Raw genomic sequence first — 18,641 nt, 5'->3', positions numbered from 1 at the left:
TTGAAATACACAGTAATTAAGTAGGCCACATCCGTGTTTGCTTATGTTTAAATGTGGAACAATCATTATCACATTGAAAGCCAAGCAATGACAAAACATACACAGCCAATAAGTATAAGGTTTAAGCAACTAAATTTCATGTAGTGCACAGACTGTGGCTACGTGCCTCAAAGCTTAGTCACAACCAGTTAAATGTAAGATAACTTTGCGAGATTATCAACAAACGTAACAAAAAATATCTTTACAAAGCACCATGCAGAATAACATGATCCATATGGATCACAGACATACAAGAAAGTACATAGATAACAGGCAATAAGAAAATAGGCTCCAATTAGCAAAGAAGCACAATAATTTTTCAAGTTAATCTCAATAACCTACCCGTCACCATCACCACTAATGGATGGTGCAGGAGCAGGGACAGTAACTGTGCCCACATTATCCAGTTTGATCTGAATGGTGGTACTTAAGGGGCTCTTCAGATACCTTCGCTCTATGTTCCGCTCCAAGTCAGCAAGCCTGGTTACAGCTATATCTAGAGGGTTGTCATTCTTCCGCTCTAGAGAGCTTGTACTGCTTTCTCCGCCTCCAGCACAATCTCCATCGTGCTTCTTGTGCAATCTAGTAATTGACTTATGTTCACGATATACCAAGTCGTCTCTCTCTGATGCAGGTTCAGGACACAGCCAACCCTATGTTAATAGAAAGGTTTGTGCATTTATTGGTTGCTGTTAACTTAGTGTGTAAACAGAGGAACTGGTTTACGGAATCAAACTAAGTAACTGAAGCGCTGTTTCCAGTAGATCTTGGTTACTTGTAATCCATCTGTAGAGACAGTTTCCAAAATATCCAGAGAACTAAAATAATTAATCAAAAAACACAAGCATTACCAGACTTTCTGAAGGGATCTTTCTGCAACAGTCTGCATTTTTATCTCCTTTTGAAGTATCCTGTTCTACTGGTCGAAACATCAGAATAGGTTTATCTGTCCAACAGGCTCAAGAAACAGTATCAACTGGTCACAGAAATAACATCCACCCCTGGAATGCACTAGATCCCAGATACTACTACATCTGTACTATGCATAAATATATGCAATTTGATATCCTTATACCACAAAAAAAATCCAAATCATAATGACAGCCAATGAATTCCTAACTTTTTCACGCTCACAACCATCCCATGTTCTCCATGACTTTACAGTACTCAAGCAAAGTATTATGATGTACTTGAAAGCTTTTCTGAAAGCATTAACAGCAACAATCATGCAAGACAGGCAGAAATGTGGCAAACCTATCATTAAGCACTATTAATTAAGCAGTCTACATGCAATAAAATCTTAGCATTCACAGGTTAACAAAATGTGCAGGGAACTTCACACTGTACAAGAACTCTCCAAGAACTGCCATTCTGAGCATCTTCAGCTGAAGATTTAAGCACAGTAAAAATGTTTCAAACACAAATATCCATGATACTGCTGCAATGTACTTGGTTTATTTGCAGACAAGTAGAGATGGAATAAGAAGACACTTACCAACAGCAAAAGGACTGCTACTATCTACTTTAAATTCTTACCACTTAAAGAGACATTTTACTAAAAGTTGGTTTTACCTTAACTTGTAAACTAGCTGATGCAACTCTCCTCTCTAGATCTTCCACCTGCTGAAGAATAGCAACATCCATCTCCATTGCTTGTTCTTCCACTGACCAGTTTTCCACAACATCTCGAGTTACCTGGTTATCTTCATTTTCATTGATATCAATAATTGCAACTGTATTTGAGAATCACATTATTTTTATTAGCATTATAACTTTTCAGAGTAAATTCAAACTGATTTTCCTTTCACTCCAGTCAAATGTTGAAGAACTGTTGTAAAAGTGTACTACTCTTAAGATACCAAATAGGGATAACAAATTCTGCAAGTTTTCAAACTCGAAATTTAAAGGCAAGAAGGGGAAGGAGAAGCTGCACATACAGAGATGGAAAGAGCTTAAAGAAGTTAATGACACTTCCGCCACTAACACGATTTATATTAAACAGGATTTCTCTGTTTCTGTAACCTTCTGGAACAAGGCTGGTAAAAAAGCAGCTACAGAAAATGAGACCTTTATCTTTTTTCTCCAGCCGCTACTCTATACATCTCTAAGAGCTCTATGGCAGTCATCTTATGCCCCAACATGTGTAACATAAATATCAGTTACATACCATCCTTATTTTTGATGCAGGCCAGAGTGATATAATCCATGTGTTTCTGTATTTGTTTTTGTAAGGCCTTTTCTCTTATTCCCCTGAGATGCAGCACTTTAAGCAAAGATTTTAGGTCCTCTGGATCAGTAATCCTCCACCACCCATACTGCATTTCTAAATCAAGACAAGCATATACATTGGAGGTATTTTTTTATGTGATCACATACAATCAGATTAGAGAAATCACACAGCCAAATTCAATAGGCAAATTATTTAAAAAAATAAATAAATTGAATTGTAACATTGTAGTGGCACTGCAGAGATTACCCTTCACGTAATTCTATCTCACTGTTGTGTACTTACCTTCTGGTATAGGTTTTGGGTTAGGATAATCTACTGGCTTGGCTACTTCAGTTGTCATAGAAGGGGCAGAAGCTATTTTTTCAGTCTGTAGTGCTGGTGATTCACTTTTACTTGTAGGAACACTAGATGCCAAGAATGAGTTACCATTCACTTCTGATAACCCCAACCCTGATCCAAGAGCTGGTAAAGGAGATGGAAATGGAACACTTGAAGTAAGAACTCCTGTAGGCCATCCACAAAACTGAAGTCCCATCATAGGTAGTCCAGTCTTCACCTGCTATATAGAATATGTTGTTAACACAATCACAACTACCATTATTATTACCAAGAAAGCTGAATTGTGATTAGGATGGTATATGTTTAACAATAGTTAAAACATAAAGGAAGCCATTACACAGTACTTTGATTAGTTTAATAAAAACTAACGTAATGTATAATACTTACTATGGTCCTGTTAACAATTAAAAAATAAGAACTTTTAAAGGGAGGGTGTGGTGTGTCACATTTCTGAGAACTAACTTGCTTTTGATTTAATACCAGTTGCCAACCTCCTAAAAGCAAAATTTGGTTACTGAACCACAAATACAAAATATCATTCATGGGCTCACCTATAGTAATCTTTTTTTTAATCAAAGAACATACAGTATTGTAAAACTTCTGTAACATGGAATTAGGTATTAGAAGAAGAGAAGAAATGAAAATAAAATTATAGCACTTCTGTGAAGTGATTTGTCTAAACAGAAATTCTGCCCAAATAAGCAATAGCAAATTCAGACTGTTAAAACGTGTATTTATTTCCTTACCTGCAGTGGTGACAATGCAAAAGGACTTAATCCCATTGGACTCTGGGCAGAAGTTGAGCCCAGAAGAGGTGATGGAACAGGTGAAGGTGACTTTGATGGTGGATGTGACTGAGGAGTAACTGAAGTTGTAGTAGCTGGTGTATCTACATGGGTAACTGACATATCATCACAGGGTGTTCTCGGTAAAAGGCTGAACCACTGTCTGCTCTTTTCAGTAAGAGTCTTTAACAACTGATCATTTGGAATTAGGGGAGAACCATAGAATTTTCCTGTCCCACTTGCATTAGGACTGAAAAGATTATTAGAGTCAGACTTCTCAATGGTGCTTTGTGATACAGTAGGCTGAAGACTGCAGAGAGAGTTCTTTGAGTTACCTGGATAAGATAACGTGCAGCCATTTGCTGCACTGCCATTAGGTTTAGGGGACATAATGTCAGATTCAGGTGGCATTTTTGCTACCTCTAACAGTTTGCTTAGTTTTGAAAAAGACCCGGGCTTCTGTAAAAACAAATTAGTGTTGTCCTTCTCTTTCAGATCTTCCTTTTGCTCACAGTGAGTTGTATTCAAACAGTGTAATTTTTCTTCTGCCTCAAATTCTTCTTCCTTGATATGCAGGCTTTCCTCCTTTTTTAATTTCTTTTTTTCCTTTGCAACTTCTTCTAGGCCTAAAAATGTACAAGAAACACAGATAAAATGTAACAGATCAACTAATTTAGACCATTCTTATTACAATCATTAAAGAATTGCTTCATTTTTGGCTCAACACATGCTAGATTAATTATTTCCTTTTTTTTGGTCACCTCCCTTAACCTGCTGGCCATGCTGCTGGCGATGCAGCACAGGACATGATTGGCTTTCTGGCTGCAAGCACACACATTGCCAGGTCATGGCAAGCTTCTCATCGACCAAAACCCCAAGTCCTTCTCCTCAGGGCTGCTCTCAATCCATTCTCTGCCCAGCCTGTATTTGTGCTCAGGATCACCCTGACCCAGGTGTAGGACCTTGCACTTGGCCTTGCTGAACTTCCATGAGGTTCACACTAGCCCACCTCTCAAGCCTGTCAAGGTTCCTCTGGGCAGCCTGGATCACTTTCCATTAAATTTTCAGAACGTGTCCACAGCTGTGGCATATGTCAAGATAGAAACAATTTGAGTATCAGCGCAAGAACCAAAATGACTACAAGACGAGGGAAGGAGAAGTATTTTTTAAATGGATAGATCATCCAACATTTTATATCTCACAATTCCAGTATTTAGATAAAGAATTTAGGAATGGATAAACTGTAGAAAGGCAAACTTACGAGCTGAGGGGAAGAGGGAGTTAGTTGAGAACTTAAGAGTATGTCCATTTTGTTATTCAGGGAAATTAAACTTTCATTAAGACAATACATTAAAAAAATATGGGTTTGCACAACAGTTTTTAGCTAGAACTTTTGTGTGTTCTTTTGTTTGTTTTTACTGTCTTAAGACAGAGTTGTATTTCAAAGATTTTTCTTTGTGTACAATTTCTGAAGCATTTGGGGATTCATCTGCTTGAAATACAATAAATAAAATACAGTGAACAAAAGGAATGCAAGCAGCAGAGCATACAACAATTTACCTTCTGTATCCAGCTATTCATGTGCAGAACAGTTCATAACATACAGCACAAAATAATGCAAAACAAAAACAAATTAATTTTTATGTTGCCCATTTTTGAAAGGTAACTTGAAAATCAAGATGAGATCTAGGCAAAGTTCTATGGCTTACTTTGGAGGGGCCAAAAGAAGGCTCAGATTTCATTCCATTCTATAATATTACAGTTATTTTAACTGAATAGCTCTCTAGAAAATGCAGTTCTCATGAGATTACACTATTCTGATGTGTATCAGATTTTATTTATTTTGTTATTCTGGTGAAATTGTGAGAGTAATGGAGCTTTGCTTTGTCGATATCAGAATTAGAAAGGATTTTTCTGTGGCCAAATGAATGCTTATGTTTAAAAATGCTAATACCTACTAAAAGGTCAGATTAATACATATTTTATGCATCTATCCAATTTAAAGTGTGTGAAAAAGTTCAATCACAGTTAGTTTATAACTGTCACAACCACAAAATTACATATTAATTTTATTAAAAAAAAACAACCAAACAACAGACCTTCAGTATTTGCTGGATTGGAAGAAAGATCACTTGGTAAAATAAAGAGATCAAATCATACAGTTCATTAGAAAACACAGTACTTCAATGAGTTAAAATAATTTTTGTGTTTTTTTCCAGACATGTATCAAATCTTTAAGCACAAAATAGCCTGTATATTTGCACAAAATACCACAATTGAAGGTGAAAAGTTTTGGGGGGTTTTGCATTCTATGGTCATCCTAGTTTTCATATGCAGATTTCACCACCATAGGGAAATGTAAATAGTTCAGGAAGAGCCAAAAAAGATCACATGTTGATAAAAATTAAAAATCACAACATACAGAACTGTAACAGCTGAAAACTTCCGAAATATTAATTTTCAATTTGAAAGATATTAGCTGATGTTTCATTATCAGAAAGAGCAGAGAGCACCATATGAATAGACACGTCTACTGACAGCAGCCTGTTTAGCCTCTGGTTGAAGGTGAAGTCTAAGGTCCTTGCTGCACAAAATTACAGCCTACAAAGATGCACAGGACACCCTGGCAAAGTATGCCTTGGTGTGATATTATCCCTCTGTTTCTTACCTTCACCACTTTCCATGCCTTCTACAAAAATACCACCACACTGGGGCAGAATCCAGTATCGGCGCTTGTAACGATCTTGACCAAACATCATTGAACGCAAACAGTGCGAAGCTTCAAATAACTTCTTTCTGTACTGGCTTTGTTGCTGTTTTGAAAAAGGTAAAGTATTATAATTCAATAGGGGGAAGAGGGAAATTGGTGTAACAGAAAACATGTCCTGGCTGCCAGACTGAGCAGAAGTTCAAGAGTCACATAATGAAGCTCTCTTACGAGATATTTTCTCTCTGTGTTACATGAAATTCTACTCTAATTGCTGCCTTGATTTTATTTATAGAGCTCCCTTAAAAAAAAAAAAACAAACATCAGTTCAATCACTTCCTGGTTCAGCTTAAGTTTATCAGTCTTCCTTTAAAAATGTATTTTGCAATGTAGGCTATCTTATTAACACTAACTCTCGAAGAGTAAAAGGATCAAAGATTTCACTGCACAAGAACCGCTGAAATCCTCTCAATTATACAATAACAGCAAATGGTACACAGAGCACTGAAGACAGCTGACACTGCAGCTTCTGATGGGAAACTAGTGAGATATTTTAACTGGTTCATCAAAGAGTGAGAACAATAATGTCTGAAAATAAATTCTGTATTCAAACACAAACAGTTCTCTGAAGGGGGCCAACAAGAATTTCAATTTGTTTACTCAATTCTTGCTCTGCTAAACTGACACTGCAGGAAGTCAGGGTTAAGTCTGAATTGTTAACTTATTGCAATTTGCAATGTGAAAGAAACCAGGAAACAAAGTCTTAAATGACAAATTTTTTAGTAAGAAGAGTAAAAGCATGGGCCATGAGTATCCCATCTACTACATTCTCTTTCTCTCTCATTTACATTTCTCTTCCTATTGCACTGTTTCTTCTTTCAAAATCTGAAGCAAAGATAGCTCCCTGTGTCAGCCTGGAACGTGGTTGCAGAAGTTAGCCAACTGTAGGAGGGAATGAGTACTGCAATCATTTGTATAACACAAAAGTAATTTCTTCTAGTACACAAAATTTACCCTCACCTTCTAAGATCAACAAACAAAAGTACATCAATTAGGTCTGGATAAAAAAATATATTACTCTTTATTCTGAGTTGTGCAAATACATTATCAAGAGCTTTATAATTGTCTTTCCGGTCATAACAACTTAGTGCCACTAGACTAACTTCACAATTCAGTAGCATTATTCATCTTTTCATGAAACCAGAGCTGACCCTTATTTCAATTAAGTTGGAGCATTGAAAATTACTGATAACATTCTAACTCATGACACCCAGTGATCAAAGCCATAGTGTAAAGACAAATGACCCCTCACCTTTGCTAGTTTTTCAATCTGCTTCTCTAGTTCTTCAACACTTGCTGTCTGGTCCCCATCATCCTGTAAGCACCAAATACATTATCATGCCAAATTTATTTCAGGATAAAATCACACTGCCATGTCTTACTAATATTACAGTTAAAAGATGTACCACAAAATGAGAGGTAAATTCTAAGGGTAAAAACCTTCAAACTTCGTGCTTCTTTAATATATTTGACTAGGAACAACATAACTGGAAAAAGATATATACTGAATCTTTCCAAACCATCCCAGATCCACACAAAGGAGAAAGCTTGTGGCCAAATGTTCACTTGAAAACATTCTTTTTCTGGAAGAAATAATTCACTTTCTGCATGAACACTTAGGACTATCAAAATCTAATCTTTAGTTTCTAGGAAGCTTTTCAGATATTCAAATTAATTTGTACATGGTTTTCATGCATGAAATAACAGAATCTGTTAAAATCTTATTAGTCTTCGCTCATTTTATTCCAATGTCTACAAGAAACTGTAGATCCATTTTAAATTACAAGTCTCCTATAGAAGTTCCAGTATTAATCTTGCTAATCTCTGAAGAGAAATGCAACCATGTCTATAGTGTCCTCCTTCTTGACACAGTTTAAAAATGACAGTCATTTCCATGAAGAGAGTTTTAATTTAGTTCAAGAAAGTCTTTGGGGTAACAGTAAGCTTCCAACAGAATACAACCAAAATCCTAGGAGCTACCAGTCGCTTGCATCAGAAGATACTGGTGTCGTATTTTTTAGCTAAGAGTGCACCAGAGTGAAGTCTTCAGAAATAACATATACATACAGCACGAATGCAATGAACTTCTGTCGCCACTGGAGTTCCAGGACTTTTTGTCTACGAAATGCCCAGTGCACCAAAACAGAGACTGTATTACATGGAACCAAAATATTACTTATTTTTAATTTGGAAATACGCATTTTTTGGAGCTTTGTGTTATACCTCTAAGGTATTCTCTTAAATTCATACACATTACAGTATGTAAAATAAATCCAGAAAGATAGCACAAAGGGCTAGAAATCAGTTGTGTCTAATGAATAGTGTTTGTGAAGACTGTAGTTCACATACCATGTTGTACAGATGCATTGCTCAAGCAGCCACATCCACCACACCCATAAAACCTTACTCTGAACTTCAATAACCCTGCATAAATGGATTATTTCCTAACAAATAATCCAACACTCAGCACACTAAAATCTAGTGCTCAGTACTGCCTGACTCCTTTACCAGGTTTCATCCAGGAGAGAATTCTAGAGTTCTACAGTGCATCTTACAGGTCTGTAACACTTCTATATTAAAATAAAATAAATAATTTTTTTACTATCGTAGATGCAATTCAGCTTAACAAGCTAAAAAAGTTTTAGTGATCCTTCCTGTATCTTATCTGATACTGACTAATAAAATTAATTATCTTGTGATCAAATGCAGTTGGGCAGTGACTACTCTATAAAAGTCATGAAAAAAGAACCAACACAGGAAGGTCAAAGGTAAGCTTTATAATAGATAACTTTACACTTCTTTCATACTTTGTTAACTAGTCTAATAATAATAGACCTTTATTCTCCTAAGAGAAAATAACAGTTATGTTTATTTGCTAACAAAAGTGTATCTCTCTGGATCTGGTACTTCAGAACTTCAACAAAATTAAGACAAGTAAGCAGGAAAAAACAAACCACCACAACAAAAACACCACCACCCAGATTATAATAGCCCCCCCGCCAAAAAAAAAAGGGGGGGAAAAATATCTGGAAAACAAACTTATTCCACAAATCCAAAAATACTGGAGATAAGTTATTCTTCCTTTTTTACTGTCAGATTTTTGGGGAAGCAGTGCCATACTGCAGAGAAACGGAAGCTAAGTTTTAATTTACTGGTTAAGTTTCATTATATTTAAAATCTCCCACCTCATCCTCACAAACTTCTGCCTTCTTTCCTTTTTTATCTTCTTTGTCCTCTTCATCCTCATCATCCTCATCTGCCTGATCATCACTGTCATCATCATCATCATCATCATAATCACTGTCCCCTCCCTTTCGTCTGCGTTTGCGGCCTGGTGCTGGTGTTTCCAAAGAGTGCTGCTCCTCTCCTATGTCTCCACCTCCTGTAGCATCTCTTTTGCCAGTTTTTTTTGCATGAATGATTCTAAGCCTTGAAACACATGACAAGGGGTGAAATTATGGAGTATGTCTCTAGCATAAACATACCTTTCTTCCTACGTGACTGAAAGTAAATCATATATTTTAGATTCAAATTAGCTCTTCAGTTCTAAATATGACATCGTATTTTCTCGGTATTTATTGCCATTAGTCAGTAAGAAAAATTCGCGTAATGAAACCACTTAAACCTTTTACTCAGTTCTGAGTAGAATTTCTGTTTCTCCCGGGTGAATTTTACTGCACAACTGTTCAGAAGAAATGAAACAGAAGAGGGATTTTGGAGAGTCAGAAAGACAATTATAAGGAAGAACCATTTCAACTTCTCTATCTTTGGTTTAACGCATTTAAGAATATGATCATAAAATATCTGTGTCTGGGGTGGGGAAAAGGAGAAAGGCAAAAATCCTCAACTGAAAAATGGAACTGTTTACATTTGCATGGCACCAGCATAGTTGGTTTAAAATATTTATTTTTTTAATTTTTTTCCTTTTCATAATCTTACGCATTTTTAATTTAGTATTATTATTTGACTTTAGTCCCTTGGCTGACCTCTTTTTCTGGGGCATACTTTCTTTTCTGAGAAATTTGAGCTGCCTAAGCTACTAGGAGATTACTCAAACTCTCATTTTTCCTTTTATAAAAGAAAAGGGAAACTTACATACCAGTAATTATGGTTGTAGTAGACCTTCTTCTTCTATAAAACCCCTATAAGACAAGATTCCACACAGCAAAAATTATAGTTCCACCTATCGGGGAGCTAGCAGGCAAACATGCTGAACCACAGGAGGTGTAAGTAAATAGCCAGCCCTAACCAGTCACTTGTAATGCAGACCAAAAATGCAACTGTCTCAGAAGAGATTCATAAACGTGTAGAAAAGACAAAGATTTTTGGAAGAGATGACTGGAAGAAGGTAGGATGGGAAAAGTAGAACGATAACGACAAACACAATTACCAGTACGTAATTTTTCCTTGTCTTACTTCTCTCTCTTCCCATCCTACAAAACAATATTCCATACAGCAAGTGGCTACAAGTATGGCAAGTGCTGTAGAAGTATTGGCTTCTGGACATACAGACAAACACATCAGCCTTCTAAATATCAACATACAAAGCCAGTACGCAACAGCACAGATTTAAATGAAGCTGTCACTGCTCCATTGGTAGCAGCACTTTTTAAAAAGACTGGTAGCAAGAAATCATCAAGGGGACTTCGTTTGCTTGAAAACAGTTGGCCTGGGGCTTTATTGTGTGTGTGGTTTGTTATTTTTGGTGGGGTGTTTTTTTTTGTGGTTTGGGTATTTTTTTGGTTGGTTGGTTGCTTGTTTTATATGAAGTGGCTAATCCACTGGAGAATTTAGAAAGATCTATGTTATTTTTCTAATACAAACGAATTTTTAGCTATTTTAGCAACCAATTTTTGTTGCTGTTCTTTTTAATTAAAAAAAAAAAACAATTCTCAGGCCTTCTGGTGAATTTGAAGCAAGTAACATTTTCAGGTCTGGTGCAAAGAGCCTTAGCATGGCTGAGCATAAATACTACTTTAGGCTTCCACTGAGTTAAGTTTTCTAGACAAAAATTTCCTTTTTATGAAGACAACTTCAAACCATCAAATCCGCTTCATGTGGACTGGAAATTCCTGTCTATATACAGGAATTAACTCCCCAGCAAAGCCACTAGTCAATGATTGGATTGTCTGCTGCAAGACAATTTTGGAGACAAGTTAGACTAAAATTATCTTGAAGACAATTCAATAATAAAGCTGGCAGGTGAAAGTGCAACAACCAGAAAACACATCTTTCATATATCTAAAAGAAATGAGAAGAAGAGAAAAAGCTACTTTTGCTGAAAGCAAAAATAAGAGACATAATGCTGTCAAGCACTAAAGGAAGGCTGCATGAAAAATTGTGAGGATGAAGATGAATCACAGATGCTCTCTTTTAATAGCACCATAAGAAGGCAGCAGTCTGTATTCAAACAAGTGTAGAGACAGAACCCAATAAGAGAGTAACTTAAATACTGTCCAGGTATTTCAAAGGGTAGCATACTTTTCCTGCTGCTACTTAGACATATGGCTCACTGAGGGAAGAAAGCCTTCACTCAGAAAACTGTTTCATCTTTCTCACTTTCACATATACACTAAAGTGACATCTGCAACTATTGAGAAAATTATAAAGTCTACTGGCTTCCAAGAAGAGTAGGTGGCACATCAGATAACCAGATGTGTGGCTTAAGCCACACAAAAATTCAACTTTTGACTTAATTCTCATGCCTTCCTTATAATTTTTGCACACAAATAATAAGCGACTTTAACTTACTTCAGCCTGCATCTCAAAAAATAAAACCTTCCCAAATCAACGTTACCACCTCCTGCCCAAACGTGGGATGAAAATTTGTCCCCTTATGTAACACTGCTTTTGATATGCAATCATCATTTACAGTTGAGATAGCCTCATTGGAAAGAAATAAACTTACATGGAGCATGCCATAATACTGGCATCTTAAAAAGAACACCACTGAAGGGAAAAACCTTGTTCTGCAGTACTGTGGGTCTTTTAAAGAAACAGATAGTACCTAATCCTTCAAGTAGCTATATTTCATTTTATCCCTTTTTATACTGATCAAACTACAAAAAAAAAAGTGCCAAGGAGAAGACATGTAATGGAAAAGGAGATGCTGAGATTATGATTACCTAGTTAAAAAAAAAAACAAAACTGAATCATCTCATATGAGCCTTCTGACTGTAACTGGGATACAGTAAGCACAAAGAAAGAATTGTATGAGACAGATGCCTTTACAAAAATACAAATTAGTATCAAGATTCACATCTAAATATGACAGAGAAGGAATAAGATGCAACCCATCACAGACCATCAAGCCTACCAGAATCAGTCCTGGCAGCTCAGAATTCAATTTCCAACCATATATATTACACTTTAAAAAAAAAATGTTGGTTTGGTGTCTTTGAGAGGAACAAACCCTCCCCCCAAAAAAACCCAAAAACAATAACAACCCCCAACACCAAAGTAATAAATAAACAAAAACAAACAAACAAAAACAAACAACAGAGTTGTTTGTTTATAAAAAGAGCATCCCTATAGGCTTTTACACAATGATTCCTCTTTCCAATCTGGGGTTTTAATGTTGCTTTTTCTATCTTACAAACACAGGTGGTTTGTTTGGGGGGGTTTTTTTATCCCCTTCCCTCCTGCTGTCCCTGAAATCCAGTAGAGGATATTGTAAAAAACCTCAAAGAGTTCAAGACAGTCTGGACACAGTGGTATGAAGATTTACCACAAGAAACACTGGCAAACTGAGAAGAAATAAACCCATTGCTCTGCATCCATTGTTCTACCACTGTGCACTTCCCACACATGATGGGCTTGGTGCTGAGGGTCTTGTCAAGGTCTGTACGTATGTGAAAAGAGCACATCCATTGAGCACACAGCAAGTGGTCCAGATACTCTTATGCAAAACTGTCTGGGATTTGGATGCTTAAAAACTAGACTGAGTTTTCAAATGGATGGGGATGATAACACGGGAAAGAATAAACTCTGGAAGCAATAAAAAAAAAGACCAAACAGAAGACTGAAATGGACAGATTCTATTCAGCGAAGCCCCAGAACAGTTCTGAGAGTTCATGTCAAACACCAACTGACATAATAGGAAGAAAGCATTGTCTAAAACTGATCAAAGAAGGCTCTTCCAAAAAGCTTCTTAGGGCTCATCAGGAAAACTGTGGAAAACCAGAAGATTTTGAACCAAAGATGAAAGATGATTGAATCAAGTGCAGTGAATTCAAAGCAGCTGAAGAATAATGCTGCTGAGCACTTCCACATTACTTATGCTTGAATATAAAGACAGCACTACTGCAACCTGAAATCCACACTTTGGGGGAAACCCAAGACATGGAGAAATTACTAGGAAGGAAGAGGGGGCTTGGGACTTCAGGGTATTTATGCCCACTATTTGAAAGGGAAGAAAACAGAGATTATAAGGAAAAGGGAGGATCCTACATCTACAAGTACTTACAGTTCAATGGAGGGAGAGAAAAGCTGAGCAGTCCCTAAGGAGACAGATAGGTAAGGGTTCCATTCCACTAATAGACAGTTGGCTACATTACAACTTCAGAAACAGTTTTTAAACTGTACCCTCTAGAGGGGACACAGATGAAGACAGGAAAAGGTATTTGGATTCTCCCAAAAGATAAAATACATTAACCCTGTGCAGATCATAATCTACAGTATTAGCAGAGAATTTCTTTTTACTAGTCTAATTTTTCCCCTGCCTCCCTCTTGTCCTTCTTCTTTACTTCTTTCCTTCTTCCTTCTGAGATATATTAAAGGGAAAAAAGGGAGACAGGAGATTAGAAACACAAGTACCTAAAGCAAAGACTAAGAAAGGATTCACCGTTCCTAGTGAGAAGATGACAAAAGAAAAAAAAAACCAGAAAGTAGAGTCTGGCCATATATTTTTACCCCCTGTGATTCATCAGCTTTATGCCTTCTAGCTTCCTGGTAGTTGGAGCCAGTATGCTTGCTGTATGGAATTTTGTCTTGTAGGATTGGGGAACAGTGGGTATGAAACTGACAACCCTTTAAAAGTTCCAATATTACCTTAAACAGAAATATAAAAAAATGTCTCAAAGTTTTCATTCTATATATGATCTCTAGTTATAGGGAACAACGCAACACTGACAGATGGGAAATACTATGGTTACATAATATAAATTAACAAAATTTGATTGGTAAATGTTGCATGAAAATCACATCATCTTAAAACATCTTACAGAATGAACACTGGTAATTATGGTAGCTCCAAATAAACTCTGATAACATCAGCAGTGATTTGAGAGCTCCTGTAATACTCCAATTAAAAAAAAAACCTTTACCTTCTATCAAGGAATACAAAATGGACTTTGCTCCAATTCTGAGGGACACTAACCCTCTGAGTCTCACGGATCTTTCACAGAACGTCAAAGACTGGCACTGCACATTCTAAATCTGCATCCACCTTAATTAAACAGTTCAGTTACCAATTTCTTGGTGAACCCGTAATTGTGTCAGCTAACTTCATCCTCTGAACCAATTGCCTACATAGCAGCATATCTAAATGCAAAAAAGCAATATATCGTAATACTTAAGGAAACAAAACTTACTTCCGAAGTTTGCCTTCAACCATCCATTTATCTCTCCTTAAGTTTGACATGTAATCAATGTTTTTATCAATTTCACTGTCAAAGACAAAATAATCCATCAATGGTGAACTTGCATACCTTTTTCTGACAGACATTTATGTACAGATACTTTGTCTCAAAGAATTATGTTAGAGAAATGTTTAAAATTCAAAATAAATATTTTTAAAGCCAGGAAATTCCAATACTAGGAATGCAATTTAGTGTACTGCTGTACCTATGCGAGGCGATCTTTATTCACAGTATCACATAAGCTTTCCTTCCATAAGAAGCAAGTCATTCAAAGAATTTGACATTTCTTTCAATAGCTCTAATTCAATGTCAAGCCTCCATAAAACAGTATTTGCTACTAAGCAGCTAGCTCTCAGCTGCAAAGTTATCACTGGTACATCTATGGTATTCTAACTAGGATCCACATGATCTACAAACTAATGTTCACTTTCCACTGAAGACATTGAAGAACACATAAAAGTGCTTCATTGCAGTGACGATTCACTTCTGAAATATCCCAGTCTTAACAATTTAACAGGTCATAGTTGTTTTAATGATGAAAATACAGAAAATAAAGTTCTGAATAATCGTTTCTACAAATCTGACTTAACACTTCATAACATGTAATAAGATAAAGTTTCTTACTATGAGGGATTTGATTAATGCACATCAACCCTCTTCCACAGTACATGCACTGCACTTCCACTGCCCACTTCTGCTATTCTTCAACTTTGCAAAATATGAAGCATCTCTGTCACTCTTGGTTATACAACAACCCTGATTGCTTTTGCAGCACAATATCACAAAAGCAGCAGAAATCACCAGGGAACAAAACAGCTCAATTAAATGATAAAAGACTTTACCACAGTAAGTATATGGAAGTATAGGTATCCCAAAGACAGGCACTTCCCAAGTTTTTATTGCACATTGTTGGGTTTTAAAAAGTTGATGAACATAGTGGTTTTTAAAGTTATCAAATGCTATATATTACTGACCACAAATGAGGTATGAGTTTTCTCAAATTACTACTATGATAAATCAGGCTTGCCACATCAGCTTATGACACTGAAGTATCTGGACAAAAGAGATCTTTTTAAAAAACACACAAAAAAAACCCAACCCCAAACCAAACAAACAAAAAAAAAAAGACAACAAAAAAACCCAAGAAAAATAGTACTGTAGAAGACTTTTACAACTCTTGTGAATTATTATTCCGTAGAACCTCTAGTAAATTTCTTTGCAGTCAATCTCATCTCCTTCTCCCAAAATAGCTGGAAAAAATTTGATGCAAGCTTTGAAAATAAACTTACAGATCAAACATGGAAAAGTTCCACTCTTGCATCATATCAGAAGTACATAATGGTTAAGAAGCAGTACAGTAACATAGAAAACTTCATCTTTCCTTACAAGAACATCAAGAAACAGAACACAGTGTATACAGTAATCTTGAACGATAACAATTTTATAGTTTTTACAGACCTGTTTCTGAAAAATCTTACCTTACTACACTTTTGCTGCATGCTAACTCATTGACAAGAAAAGCAAATATTGATGCTTTCTGAGCTGGAGTATGTGCTTGAAAAGCTTTTGTCTTCAAGCTCTCAGTCAGCTCAGTTTGCCCACAGTGAGCCTCCATGAATATCTGCAGAATCTCGGACACATTATCTCTATTGATACCAACATTCAGTAAGTGTTCCCCAAGAATAGTTTTAGCCTAAAAAGAATAAAAACATTTCAAGCAATCACATCTTAAGATATTATTTTCCTCTGCAGGCTATATGTTTATAAAACAGTGGGATGGGTTTGTATGCATTTTTACATAAGGACTCTAAATCAAAATTTTTTCTTTAAAATTATTCAAATGCAAATCTTGATTACACTAATAAACTAAAATGTCTTCACCACTAAGTTTTTAAGAACAGAGATAATATTAATGAAATAAGTTAAATAAAAAAGGTGCACTGGAACTTGACGAATACTGTTTTCTACAATCATGCTATGTAGAATTCTGTAGTAGACAAGAGCTATGTTGGCTCAAAAAAGTATGATAACAAAGAAAGAGAAACATGAATATATCAGAGTTTTGATGTAGACAGCAGACGTTGGAGAAAGAAAACAGCAAGATTCACTGAGAATATAACACAAGGGTAAAAATGAAAGAGGGTAAAAATAGGGGGTGGAAGTGGCATAAAAGACATGGCAGCAGATGTAATACTACCCTCCAAGAGGTCCAAATAAAAATGGGGGGGTAGTGGAAATGCCCAGAAATATAAAACTTCTGGGAAGGCTTACAGAGCACAGATTGTCTTTGAATAACATTAGAACAGTGACAGCAAAGAGAAGAATTAGGAAAGAGAATCCAAATGCAAACAGAGGGGTGTCAAAGATGCATTATGAAGAACGTATTCATAAACACAGGGTGTTTACTACAAATTTTACTTTTTTTTTTTTTTACCTTATAACCTGTAACAAGTCCTGGATCACAAACAGCCGCAGAGACAAGCTTTACTAGCAAGTCTTGTACTTCTCCCATGCTGTCACCTATGTTTAGCAAACCCTCTTGAAGAACGCTCAGGGAAGGGACATCCACATTCACATCAAATCCAAGAACTTTACCAAAGTTACGTAGGAACTGCACTACCATGAGACAATCGGAAAATGTGCTTCCACTGAGAACAAGGCCTGGGATGCGAGGCAACTCTGGCAAAGGCTGAAAAGTAAAAGTAAAAAAAAAAAATCAATAGCATTTATTTCAAAAGAAGACTTTTTTGGTACTAGCTAAGGAAATAATCTGATACTTCCATATGACCTACAGCATGACAATGCTAGAAAGGTAAACGCTATAGAGAAGCTGCTCCCTTACATTCCCATCAGTAAGTTTAAGTTAAAGCTGAAGCATATTTACCTTTTCATATATTACAGGAAGGAAGATATTAGTAAATACTTACTTTTGGCCAGGAGACGCTCTCTGGCTCTATTCTGAGCTAAAATACTACGTAAGGTGGTATAAAAATACTTGGGGGACATAGGGAAGGGAATTCTCTGGAACAGAGAGAGCTCGAAGCTGAGGTATGTGGAGTCCTGAAGGACAAGAACTATGAACACAGAAGACTGGGAGAGTAACTGTTTTGCACAGCAGTTTAGAATAGTTGCAAGTATGAGAAACGCATATGTAGTGCCTATGAACTGAGACATGATGCATGTTCCTGCTGTAAAGAGAAGTCATAGTGTAATAGATTTATTTTTTAAGCAATCAATGCAAGAACTTTTTGGGAAGCAGGTCACTTTTCAACAAATCACTTTTAATGAACAAAACATATTCTATTTCAGTGTTTGTAGTATCTTGTATTTGCATATACTTTAAATAGTTATCTAGACCAATACCTGAATGCTCTGAAGTGACTGCAAGAGAATAAAAGTTACTGTCACAGTGGCGGAATACAAAAACAAGAATCAAGAAAGTAAGTTTACATTACTACGATTACCTTCTGGTCTGCTAAGCACATATCTTCATTAGGTTTCTTTAGTTCCTTTGCCATTTCTAATTCCAACCTGCGTTGTTCCAGTTTGCGTTCTTTATTTAATCTTTTTTCATCGCGTTTCTCTTGCTTTAATCGCTCTTTTTCCTTAAATAGAATTAAGAAGGTAGAAAATAAAAGTCTTGTACTTACAATAGAACAATTTAAGAATGTGAAAAGCACTACTTACGTAATCTCAATAATTACCACAGCATTAAGGAACCTGCATTCAAGTAAAGGGAAAGGGGAAACTACAGAAATAGAACAAAATCATAGAATTTGTGAGCAAATCTAAGATTCACTTTTTTTTCCCTCCTCTCCACATGGAAATAGGTATTATGTAGG

The 18,641-nt window shown here is 36.2% G+C and overlaps 1 protein-coding gene across 10 annotated transcripts in view; it reads right to left on the bottom strand.

Moving 5' to 3' along the window:
- Positions 1–18,641, bottom strand: part of BAZ2B (bromodomain adjacent to zinc finger domain 2B) — a 134,107-nt gene that overhangs the window by 6,151 nt on the left and 109,315 nt on the right. For 4 of the 10 annotated variants that reach the window (XM_031053494.2, XM_031053495.2, XM_005153721.3 and 1 more), the window contains exons 20-31: positions 18,264–18,404; positions 17,234–17,488; positions 16,278–16,492; positions 14,752–14,826; positions 9,346–9,589; positions 7,413–7,475; positions 6,062–6,206; positions 3,355–4,019; positions 2,552–2,828; positions 2,207–2,362; positions 1,612–1,772; positions 382–692 (exon numbers count right to left, since the gene is read on the bottom strand). In XM_031053494.2, the coding sequence (XP_030909354.2) occupies positions 382–692; positions 1,612–1,772; positions 2,207–2,362; positions 2,552–2,828; positions 3,355–4,019; positions 6,062–6,206; positions 7,413–7,475; positions 9,346–9,589; positions 14,752–14,826; positions 16,278–16,492; positions 17,234–17,488; positions 18,264–18,404 (2,708 nt within the window). The remainder of the gene's footprint in view (positions 1–381; positions 693–1,611; positions 1,773–2,206; positions 2,363–2,551; positions 2,829–3,354; positions 4,020–6,061; positions 6,207–7,412; positions 7,476–9,345; positions 9,590–14,751; positions 14,827–16,277; positions 16,493–17,233; positions 17,489–18,263; positions 18,405–18,641) is intronic. The other 6 variants (XM_031053498.2, XM_031053499.2, XM_031053500.2 and 3 more) reach the window with 3 other exon arrangements.

The sequence above is a fragment of the Melopsittacus undulatus genome, chromosome 4 (assembly GCF_012275295.1).
Source record: "Melopsittacus undulatus isolate bMelUnd1 chromosome 4, bMelUnd1.mat.Z, whole genome shotgun sequence".
Classification (NCBI taxonomy): Eukaryota; Metazoa; Chordata; class Aves; order Psittaciformes; family Psittaculidae; genus Melopsittacus; species Melopsittacus undulatus.
Note: the sequence above shows the minus strand (reverse complement) of the source record. Positions and strands in the feature narration are given on the sequence as shown.